The 12500-nt window shown below is 50.7% G+C and overlaps 1 protein-coding gene across 2 annotated transcripts in view; it reads right to left on the bottom strand.

Annotated features, from left to right (window-relative positions):
- Positions 1–12500, bottom strand: part of LOC137322682 (cGMP-dependent 3',5'-cyclic phosphodiesterase) — a 275396-nt gene that overhangs the window by 72849 nt on the left and 190047 nt on the right. For both annotated transcript variants that reach the window (XM_067985615.1, XM_067985616.1), the window contains exon 13: positions 7415–7526. In XM_067985615.1, coding sequence (XP_067841716.1) covers positions 7415–7526 — 112 coding nt within the window. The remainder of the gene's footprint in view (positions 1–7414; positions 7527–12500) is intronic.

Here is a 12500-nt window from a genome sequence, read left to right as displayed (position 1 = left end):
GGGTTGTAGGAGCTGGGGAGAGGTTACAGAGATAGGGAGAGGGGGGAGGCCATGGAGGGATTTGAAGATAAGGATGAGAATTTTAAAATCGAGGTGCTGCTGGACCTATTCAGCAGCAGATGATTCTGCAGCACACACACTGCTCCTGTAAAACGCAGATAGATCTCTGATATTAATTGTGCTCTGCAGGGGAGGCAGACACTGCGATCTATGAGATGTATTTTTATGTGCGAGGCTTTCTGGAGCTGCAGAATGTCTCCTCTGGGCTGTGAGGTTTAGCCTACTTTGGAAAACTCATTCTCTTTAGAAAAATAGACTTCAAGGTGACCTACTTGAAGTTTCCAAGATTTGGAAGGGGGGGCCTATTAATGGAGGATTCTGATCCCCGGGGACACAAGGTAATGTGAGAGAGTGTAAAATGAGGAGGGATGCCAGGAGGGTTTTATATTCTCACAAAGGGTGATTGAGTTGTGGAATAAGTTACCTGGGAAGGAAGAGGAAGCAAACAGTGTAATTGGAGTAGAGAGGATTCGATGTATTTCTGGAAAGAGAAGGGATTGATGGATATGGTGAGAGGGTGAGATTGATGGATATGGTGAGAAGGTGAGATTGATGGATATGGTGAGAAGGTGAGATTGATGGATATGGTGAGAGGGTGAGATTGATGGATATGGTGAGAGGGTGAGATTGATGGATATGGTGAGAGGGTGAGATTGATGGATATGGTGAGAAGGTGAGATTGATGGATATGGTGAGAAGGTGAGATTGATGGATATGGTGAGAGGGTGAGATTGATGGATATGGTGAGACGGTGAGATTGAGGGATATGGTGAGAAGATGAGATTGAGGGATATGGTGAGAAGGTGAGATTGATGGATATGGTGAGAAGGTGAGATTGATGGATATGGTGAGAAGGTGAGATTGAGGGATATGGTGAGAGGGTGAGATTGATGGATATGGTGAGAAGGTGAGATTGATGGATATGGTGAGAAGGTGAGATTGATGGATATGGTGAGAGGGTGAGATTGATGGATATGGTGAGAGGGTGAGATTGATGGATATGGTGAGAAGGTGAGATTGATGGATATGGTGAGAAGGTGAGATTGATGGATATGGTGAGAGGGTGAGATTGATGGATATGGTGAGACGGTGAGATTGAGGGATATGGTGAGAAGATGAGATTGAGGGATATGGTGAGAAGGTGAGATTGATGGATATGGTGAGAGGGTGAGATTGATGGATATGGTGAGAAGGTGAGATTGATGGATATGGTGAGAGGGTGAGATTGATGGATATGGTGAGAGGGTGAGATTGATGGATATGGTGAGAGGGTGAGATTGATGGGTATGGTGAGAGGGTGAGATTGATGGATATGGTGAGAGGGTGAGATTGATGGATATGGTGAGAAGATGAGATTGATGGATATGGTGAGAGGGTGAGATTGAGGGATATGGTGAGAGGGTGAGATTGATGGATATGGTGAGAGGGTGAGATTGATGGATATGGTGAGAGGGTGAGATTGATGGGTATGGTGAGAGGGTGAGATTGATGGGTATGGTGAGAGGGTGAGATTGATGGATATGGTGAGAGGGTGAGATTGATGGATATGGTGAGAGGGTGAGATTGATGGATATGGTGAGAGGGTGAGATTGATGGATATGGTGAGAGGGTGAGATTGATGGGTATGGTGAGAGGGTGAGATTGATGGATATGGTGAGAGGGTGAGATTGATGGATATGGTGAGAGGGTGAGATTGATGGATATGGTGAGAGGGTGAGATTGATGGGTATGGTGAGAGGGTGAGATTGATGGATATGGTGAGAGGGTGAGATTGATGGTTATGGTGAGGAGGTGAGATTGATGGATATGGTGAGAGGGTGAGATTGATGGATATGGTGAGACGGTGAGATTGAGGGATATGGTGAGAGGGTGAGATTGAGGGATATGGTGAGAGGGTGAGATTGATGGATATGGTGAGAGGGTGAGATTGATGGATATGGTGAGAAGGTGAGATTGATGGATATGGTGAGAGGGTGAGATTGATGGATATGGTGAGAGGGTGAGATTGATGGATATGGTGAGAGGGTGAGATTGATGGATATGGTGAGAGGGTGAGATTGATGGATATGGTGAGACGGTGAGATTGATGGATATGGTGAGAGGGTGAGATTGATGGATATGGTGAGGAGGTGGGATTGAGGGATATGGTGAGGAGGTGAGATTGATGGATATGGTGAGAGGGTGAGATTGATGGATATGGTGAGACGGTGAGATTGAGGGATATGGTGAGAAGATGAGATTGAGGGATATGGTGAGAAGGTGAGATTGATGGATATGGTGAGAGGGTGAGATTGAGGGATATGGTGAGGAGGTGAGATTGATGGATATGGTGAGGAGGTGAGATTGATGGATATGGTGAGAAGGTGAGATTGATGGATATGGTGAGAAGGTGAGATTGATGGATATGGTGAGAGGGTGAGATTGATGGATATGGTGAGAGGGTGAGATTGATGGATATGGTGAGAGGGTGAGATTGATGGGTATGGTGAGAGGGTGAGATTGATGGATATGGTGAGAGGGTGAGATTGATGGATATGGTGAGAGGGTGAGATTGATGGATATGGTGAGAGGGTGAGATTGATGGGTATGGTGAGAGGGTGAGATTGATGGATATGGTGAGAGGGTGAGATTGATGGATATGGTGAGAGGGTGAGATTGATGGATATGGTGAGACGGTGAGATTGAGGGATATGGTGAGAGGGTGAGATTGAGGGATATGGTGAGAGGGTGAGATTGATGGATATGGTGAGAGGGTGAGATTGATGGATATGGTGAGAAGGTGAGATTGATGGATATGGTGAGGAGGTGGGATTGAGGGATATGGTGAGAGGGTGGGATTGATGGATATGGTGAGAGGGTGAGATTGATGGATATGGTGAGAGGGTGAGATTGATGGATATGGTGAGAGAGTGAGATTGAGGGATATGGTGAGGTGGTGGGATTGAGGGATATGGTGAGGAGGTGAGATTGATGGATATGATGAGGAGGTGAGATTGAGGGATATGGTGAGGAGGTGAGATTGATGGATATGATGAGGAGGTGAGATTGAGGGATATGGTGAGGAGGTGAGATTGAGGGATATGGTGAGGAGGTGAGATTGATGGATATGATGAGGAGGTGAGATTGAGGGATATGGTGAGGAGGTGAGATTGATGGATATGATGAGGAGGTGAGATTGAGGGATATGGTGAGGAGGTGGGATTGGGGGATATGGTGAGGAGGTGAGATTGAGGGATATGGTGAGGAGGTGAGATTGGGGGATATGGTGAGGAGGTGGGATTGGGGGATATGGTGAGGAGGTGAGATTGATGGATATGGTGAGGAGGTGAGATTGAGGGATATGGTGAGAAGGTGAGATTGAGGGATATGGTGAGGAGGTGAGATTGAGGGATATGGTGAGGAGGTGAGATTGAGGGATATGGTGAGGAGGTGAGATTGATGGATATGATGAGGAGGTGGGATTGGGGGATATGGTGAGGAGGTGGGATTGGGGGATATGGTGAGGAGGTGGGATTGAGGGATATGGTGAGGAGGTGAGATTGAGGGATATGGTGAGGAGGTGAGATTGAGGGATATGGTGAGGAGGTGAGATTGAGGGATATGGTGAGGAGGTGAGATTGGGGGATATGGTGAGGAGGTGGGATTGGGGGATATGGTGAGGAGGTGGGATTGAGGGATATGGTGAGGAGGTGAGATTGATGGATATGGTGAGGAGGTGAGATTGAGGGATATGGTGAGGAGGTGGGATTGAGGGATATGGTGAGGAGGTGGGATTGGGGGATATGGTGAGGAGGTGAGATTGAGGGATATGGTGAGGAGGTGGGATTGAGGGATATGGTGAGGAGGTGAGATTGAGGGATATGGTGAGGAGGTGGGATTGAGGGATATGGTGAGGAGGTGGGATTGGGGGATATGGTGAGGAGGTGAGATTGAGGGATATGGTGAGGAGGTGAGATTGAGGGATATGGTGAGGAGGTGGGATTGAGGGATATGGTGAGGAGGTGGGATTGAGGGATATGGTGAGAGGGTGGGATTGATGGATATGGTGAGAGGGTGAGATTGATGGATATGGTGAGAGGGTGAGATTGATGGATATGGTGAGAGAGTGAGATTGCGGGATATGGTGAGGTGGTGGGATTGAGGGATATGGTGAGGAGGTGAGATTGATGGATATGATGAGGAGGTGAGATTGAGGGATATGGTGAGGAGGTGAGATTGATGGATATGATGAGGAGGTGAGATTGAGGGATATGGTGAGGAGGTGAGATTGAGGGATATGGTGAGGAGGTGAGATTGATGGATATGATGAGGAGGTGAGATTGAGGGATATGGTGAGGAGGTGAGATTGATGGATATGATGAGGAGGTGAGATTGAGGGATATGGTGAGGAGGTGGGATTGGGGGATATGGTGAGGAGGTGAGATTGAGGGATATGGTGAGGAGGTGAGATTGGGGGATATGGTGAGGAGGTGGGATTGGGGGATATGGTGAGGAGGTGAGATTGATGGATATGGTGAGGAGGTGAGATTGAGGGATATGGTGAGAAGGTGAGATTGAGGGATATGGTGAGGAGGTGAGATTGAGGGATATGGTGAGGAGGTGAGATTGAGGGATATGGTGAGGAGGTGAGATTGATGGATATGATGAGGAGGTGGGATTGGGGGATATGGTGAGGAGGTGGGATTGGGGGATATGGTGAGGAGGTGGGATTGAGGGATATGGTGAGGAGGTGAGATTGAGGGATATGGTGAGGAGGTGAGATTGAGGGATATGGTGAGGAGGTGAGATTGAGGGATATGGTGAGGAGGTGAGATTGGGGGATATGGTGAGGAGGTGGGATTGGGGGATATGGTGAGGAGGTGGGATTGAGGGATATGGTGAGGAGGTGAGATTGATGGATATGGTGAGGAGGTGAGATTGAGGGATATGGTGAGGAGGTGGGATTGAGGGATATGGTGAGGAGGTGGGATTGGGGGATATGGTGAGGAGGTGAGATTGAGGGATATGGTGAGGAGGTGGGATTGAGGGATATGGTGAGGAGGTGAGATTGAGGGATATGGTGAGGAGGTGGGATTGAGGGATATGGTGAGGAGGTGGGATTGGGGGATATGGTGAGGAGGTGAGATTGAGGGATATGGTGAGGAGGTGAGATTGAGGGATATGGTGAGGAGGTGGGATTGAGGGATATGGTGAGGAGGTGGGATTGGGGGATATGGTGAGGAGGTGAGATTGAGGGATATGGTGAGGTGGTGGGATTGAGGGATATGGTGAGGAGGTGAGATTGATGGATATGGTGAGGAGGTGAGATTGAGGGATATGGTGAGGAGGTGGGATTGAGGGATATGGTGAGGAGGTGAGATTGATGGATATGGTGAGGAGGTGAGATTGAGGGATATGGTGAGGAGGTGGGATTGAGGGATATGGTGAGGAGGTGGGATTGGGGGATATGGTGAGGAGGTGGGATTGGGGGATATGGTGAGGAGGTGGGATTGGGGGATATGGTGAGGAGGTGAGATTGAGGGATATGGTGAGGAGGTGGGATTGAGGGATATGGTGAGGAGGTGGGATTGGGGGATATGGTGAGGAGGTGGGATTGAGGGATATGGTGAGGAGGTGGGATTGAGGGATATGGTGAGGAGGTGGGATTGAGGGATATGGTGAGGAGGTGGGCAGGTATCAAAAAGGGACGGGTTCGTTCAGTCGTTTCCTGCTCTTAACTATTCTCAAACGTTCTTCTGCCATATTTTTCACATGACATTGCCCTTTCTCTCGCTGCCCCTCTCCGCTCTCTCTCCAGCAGCTTCTAATTCACACTACGGATCTCAGGTGTGTTACTCTATGGTGTAACTCACTGGAAGGAGACGGAGGAATCCTCTTCCTGGATTACCACACCAGGTTTTACTTCACGCAGGATGGGGGAAGTTACTTGCACTGAATGAAGCCTCGCCATACTCATGCGGCCTGCGAGCACGGTCCGCGGGTATGTACACGTCCCACGTCCACAAAAAGGGGCACGCAAGCACGCATGCAGGCCGCATGTGCACACACAAGCGTGCATAAACACACGTGTAGAAACAAACGCAGAAACACACTCTCATGCGCACTCAAGCATGCACACAAGCAAGCATGCACAAATATACACTCATGCGCGCACAAGCACACACAAAAACACACTCACATGCACACGCATGCATGCACGCACACAAGCACGCACAAACACACTCACGCGCGCACTTGCACACAGGCACACACGCACAAACACATGCTTACACACACACACACGCACAAACACATGCTTACACACACACGCACAAACACATGCTTACATGCACACACACACACAAACACATGCTTACACGCACACAAACACACAAACACATGCTTACACGCACACACACACGCACAAACACATGCTTACACGCACACACACAGACAAACACATGCTTACACGCACACACACAGACAAACACATGCTTACACGCACACACGCACACACACAAACACATGCAAAGATTGAGCTGTTACCCAGCGGGAGTCACTGGGTAGTGAGTGGGAACAGAAATCCTGACTGACTTTCCCCCCTTTTTAAGGCAGAGGCACTCAGGCTGATTGCAGCCCCTGGCTATCAGCACAGACCAGGCTGGGCCCATCACTGGCCTCTGTCCCCTTCGGGTTGGTGCAATATATCAACGGCCGTCTTCCTCAATGTGATTTGCCCCTCCCCCCCACTCAACGTCTCGTTGTCACTTAGGGGCCGCGCGGAAAATCAATCGGAACATCTCCCCGACTGTCCGTGGAAAGCAAGGAAGAATGGACTTGCATTTCTACAGCGTCTTTCCCAACCTCAGGACGTCTCAAAGCACTTTACAGCCAATGAAGTACTTTTGAAGTGAAGTCACTGTTGTAATGTAGGAAACGCGGCAGTCAATTTGCGCACAGCAAGATCCCACATACAGCAAGGTGATAGTGACACAGATAATCTGTTTTTTTTAGTGATGTTGGTTGAGGGATAAATATCGGCCCCAGGACACCGGGGAGAACTCCCCCCTGCTCTTCTTCAAAATAGTGGCCGTGGGATCTTTTACACCCACCCGACAGGGCGGACGGGGCCTCGGTTTAACGTCTCATCTGAAAGACGGCACCTCCGACAGTGCGGCACTCCCTCAGTACTGGCACCGGGGAGTGTCACAGCCTGGAATTTTGTGCTCAACTCTCTAAATTGGGGCTTGAGCCCAAGACTTTTTGACTCTGAGGTGCGAGTGTGGCCCACTGAGCTACGGGTGACAGAACGCTCGAGTCATCGGCCCGATGGGGGGGGGGGTGGTGGGAGCACTGAGCGTCTCGGCCACATCACCTGGCATTCCATCTTCAGCTTCTGTTCCTTCTGGACGGACATGGTGCTGGTCAATACGGTGGCGGTGTAACGGAAACAGTGCTGGATTATGTGCTCGTCCACTTCGGTGAAACTGCGGAAAGAAGAGGGACACAGTTTGGACGTTACATACATTTTAAGATTCGTTTCCCACTTGATCAGAATCTTAAACACCCGCTCCCTCCCCCACCTTAATCACCCGCTCCCTCCCCCACCTTAAACACCCGCTCCCTCCCCCACCTTAAACACCCGCTCCCTCCCCCACCTTAATCACCCGCTCCCTCCCCCACCTTAATCACCCGCTCCCTCCCGCACCTTAATCACCCGCTCCCTCCCCCACCTTAATCACCCGCTCCCTCCCCCACCTTAAACACCCACTCCCTCCCCCACCTTAAACACCCGCTCCCTCTCCCACCTTAAACACCCGTTCCCTCCCCCACCATAAACACCTGCTCCCTCCCCCACCATAAACACCTGCTCCCTCCCCCACCTTAAACACCCACTCCCTCCCCCACCTTAAACACCCACTCCCTCCCCCACCATAAACACCTGCTCCCTCCCCCACCATAAACACCTGCTCCCTCCCCCACCTTAAACACCCACTCCCTCCCCCACCTTAAACACCCGCTCCCTCTCCCACCTTAAACACCCGTTCCCTCCCCCACCTTAAACACCCACTCCCTCCCCCACCATAAACACCTGCTCCCTCCCCCACCATAAACACCCACTCCCTCCCCCGCCTTAAACACCCACTCCCTCCCCCACCTTAAACACCCGCTCCCTCCCCCACCTTAAACACCCGCTCCCTCCCCCACCATAAACACCCGCTCCCTCCCCCACCTTAATCACCCGCTCCCTCCCCCACCTTAATCACCCGCTCCCTCCCCCACCATAAACACCTGCTCCCTCCCCCACCATAAACACCCACTCCCTCCCCACCATAAACACCTGCTCCCTCCCCCGCCTTAAACACCCACTCCCTCCCCCACCTTAAACACCCGCTCCCTCCCCCACCTTAAACACCCGCTCCCTCCCCCACCTTAATCACCCGCTCCCTCTCCCACCTTAATCACCCTGTACCCAATGGCCTCCTCCTGTGCTCTAACCATACTATGATTCTATGAGGTATGGGTTAATTATCGATGCCATGGGCAGCAGCACTAGGGAAGGGCAATATCTGTAACCATGGCGCCATCGCCCAAATCCTGTGAACGAATTGTCCTCACAGTCTACAAATGTGGTCCAAATAATGAAATAATATCTACTGCTGGTAACAGGTTTGATGCAACTGAGTGACTTGCTCGACCGCTTCAGAGGGCCGTTAAGAGTCAACCACGTTGGTGCAGGACTGGAGTCACTCCTGCAGCAACTCGCCAAGGCTTCCTCGACAGCACCTCCCGAACCTGCAACCTCCACCACCGAGAAGGACCAGCGACATGGGAACAACACCACCTGCACGTTCCCCTCCAAGTCACACACCATCCCGACTTGGAAATATATCGGCCGTTCCTTCATCGTCGTTGGGTCAAAATCCTGGAACTCCCTTCCTAACAGCACTGTGGGAGAACCGTCACCACACGGACTGCAGCGGTTCAAGAAGGCGGCTCACCACCACCTTCTCAAGCGGCAGTTAGGGATGGGCAATAAATGCCGGCCTCGCCAGCGATGCCCACACCTTCAAGAAAAATATCAAGAAAAAAACAGATGTGTCTCCTCGTCGCTGTTCAGGGACGTTCGTTGGAAACTGGGTGTTCACCGACTGAGATTGAGGATAGGACCAGGATGGGCTGCGATCTGCCCGCCCTCTTTCTAGATTATTCTACTGACACTCGGTCTGCCTTTACCCACTGAACATGAGAACATCACCCCTGAACGGCCTGGCTCTTATTTTAAGGTTCTGCCCCCTTGTTCTGGACTCCCCCCAACCAGAGGAAATAGTTTCTCTCTATCGACCCTATCAAATCCTTTTATCATTTTAAACATCTCGATTAGATCATCCCTTAATCTTCTAAACTCAGGGGAATACAGGCCCAGTCTGTGCAACCTGTCCTCATAATTTAACCCTTTAAGCCCCGGTGTTATTCTGGTGAATCTGCGCTGCACCCCCTCCAGGGCCAATATATCCTTCCCGAGGTGCCGTTCTCCAGATGGGGTCTGACCAAGGCTCTGTACATCTGAAGCATCACTTCCTCCCATAGAACCATAGAAAAGATACAGCACAGAAGGGGCCGTTCGGCCCATCGTGTCCGTGCCGGCTCGAAGATCAACCAGGTGCCCATTCTAATCCCACCTTCCAGCACCCGGTCCGTAGCCCTGCAGCTTACAGCACTTTAGGTGCAGGTCCAGGTACTTTTTAAAAGAGTTGAGGGTCCCTGCCTCTACCACCAATTCGGGCAGTGAATTCCATACACCCACCACCCTCTGGGTAAAAAAGTTTATCCTCATGTCCCCTCTAATCCGTCCGCCAATCAGCTTAAATCTATGTCCTCTAGTTCTTGAACTCTCCGCTAGGGGAAACAGGTACTTCCTGTCGACTCTATCTGGGCCTCTCAATTTTGTACACCTCAATCAAGTCTCCCCTCAGCCGCCTCTGCTCCAAGGAAAACAACCCCAGCCTATCCAATCGCTCCTCGTAGCTGCAATTTCCAAGCCCTGGCAACATTCTTGTAAATCTTCTCTGCACTCTCTCCAGAGCAATTACGTCCTTCCTGTAATGTGGTGACCAGAACTGCGCACAACACTCCAGCTGTGGCCTTACCAGCGTTTTATACAGTTCCATCATTACATCCCTGCTTTTGTATTCTATACCTCGGCTAATAACGGAGAGCATTCCGTATGCCTTCTTCACAACCTTATCTACCTGCACTGCCGCCTTCAGGGACCTGTGCACATGCACTCCAAGCTCTCTCACTTCCTCCACCCCTCTCAGTGTATTCCCGTTTACTGCGTATTCCCTTTTACTGTTTGCCCCCCCCAAGTCCATTACCACACACCTCCCCTTTGTATTCCTGCGCCCTTGTGATAAAGGCCAACATTCCATTAGCCTTTTTTTGATTGCTTTTTGGGCCTCTCCACAAGCTTCCAGTGATTTGTCTGCACGGACCTCGAAGTCTCCTTTGCTCCACCACAGTTTCTGGTCTCTCAGCAGCACCGAGCCATCAGAGGAACAGGCAGAGTAAAAAGCTGGGAAGGATTGCCGGGCTGGAGGAGTGCAGGTTATTAAACGTTGCCAGTGTGAGCACCGGCAGTCCAGCAACGTCTCGAATGATTTGCGTTGCCGGTTAATATTTTAACTAACGTCGCAGAGGGAGCACGGTGCTGGGCAAGGATCCGGTGCAACCAACAATCGAGGGCCACCAAATCAGCTCACGGTGAGACCGTTTCACGACCAGCCCCAGAGCTTCGAGGGGAATCTGTTTTTTTTTTAGTATCCCACGCACATCGTTAAATCAGTTCGGTTTTACTGCTCTTCTGTAAAGGGATTTAATTATTGCCACTCAAAGTCTTGTTGTCACTTAGGGGCCGTGAGGAAAATTGATCAGAACATTTCCCTGGCTGTCTGTAGGAAGCAAGAACGAAAGAACTTGCATTTATATAGCGCCTTTCATGACCTCGGGACGTCCCAAAGCGCTTTACAGCCAATGAAGTGCGGCCACTGTTGTAATGTAGGGAAACGCGGCAGCCAATTTACACAAAGCAAGATCCCACAAACAGCAATGTGATAATGACCCAGATAATCTGTTTTTAATGATGTTGGTTGAAGGATAAATATCGGCCCCAGGACACCGGGGAGAACTCCCCCCTGCTCTTCTTCAAAATAGTGGCCGTGGGATCTTTTACTTCCACCTGACAGGGCAGGCGGGGCCTCGGTTTAATGTCTCATTCGAAAGACGGCACCTCCGACAATGCTGCACTCCCTCAATGCTGAACTGAAGTATCACGTGCTCGAGTCTCTGGAGTGGGACTTGAACCCACAACCTTCTGACTCTAGAGGTGAGAATTCTACCAATTGAGTCACGGCTGACTAGAGACGTAGAGAGAAAGCCAGTCAGAGATGCAGAAGGTGACAGGCCTGTAGGCCCCAGTTCTCTAATCACATCAGCTGATCTTTCAGGATGATGCAGGCCAGGAATATTCTATTCACTGATGATTGCAGTGTTCAGTTCCATTCGCAACTCCTCAAATAACAAAGCAGTCCGAGCCCGCATGCAGCAAGACCTGGACAACATCCAGGCTTGGGCTCATAAGTGGCAAGTAAAATTCGCTCCAGACAAGTGCCAGGCAATGACCATCTCCAACAAGAGAGAGTCTAACCACCTCCCCTTGACATTCAATGGCATTACCATCGCCGAATCCCCCACCATCAATATCCTGGGGGTCACCACTGACCAGAAACTCACCTGGACCAGCCATATAAATACTGTGGCTACGAGAGCAGGTCAGAGGCTGGGTATTCTGCGGCGAGTGACTCACCTCCTGACTCCCCAAAGCCTTTCCACCATCTACAAGGCACAAGTCAGGAGTGTGATGGAATACTCTCCACTTGCCTGGATGAGTGCAGCTCCAACAACACTCAAGAAGCTCGACACCATCCAGGACAAAGCAGCCCGCTTGATTGGTACCCCATCCACCACCCTAAACATTCACTCCCTTCACCACCGGCGCACCGTGCCTGCAGTGTGTACCATCCACAGGATGCACTGCAGCAACTCGCCAAGGCTTCTTCGACAGCACCTCCCAAACCCGCGACCTCTACCACCTAGAAGGACAAGGGCAGCAGGCGCATGGGAACAACACCACCTGCACGTTCCCCTCCAAGACACACACCATCCCGACTTGGAAATATATCGCCGTTCCTTCATCGTCGTTGGGTCAAAATCCTGGAACTCCCTTCCTAACAGCACTGTGGGAGAACCGTCACCACACGGACTGCAGCGGTTCAAGAAGGCGGCTCACCACCACCTTCTCAAGGGCAATTAGGGATGGGCAATAAATGCCGGCCTCGCCAGCGACGCCCACATCCCATGAACGAATAAAAAACAAAAGTAAAAGGAGGTCACTGAAACCA

This window comes from Heptranchias perlo, chromosome 6, assembly GCF_035084215.1.
Source record: "Heptranchias perlo isolate sHepPer1 chromosome 6, sHepPer1.hap1, whole genome shotgun sequence".
Classification (NCBI taxonomy): domain Eukaryota; kingdom Metazoa; phylum Chordata; class Chondrichthyes; order Hexanchiformes; family Hexanchidae; genus Heptranchias; species Heptranchias perlo.
This window is presented reverse-complemented; position numbering and strand designations above follow the sequence as displayed.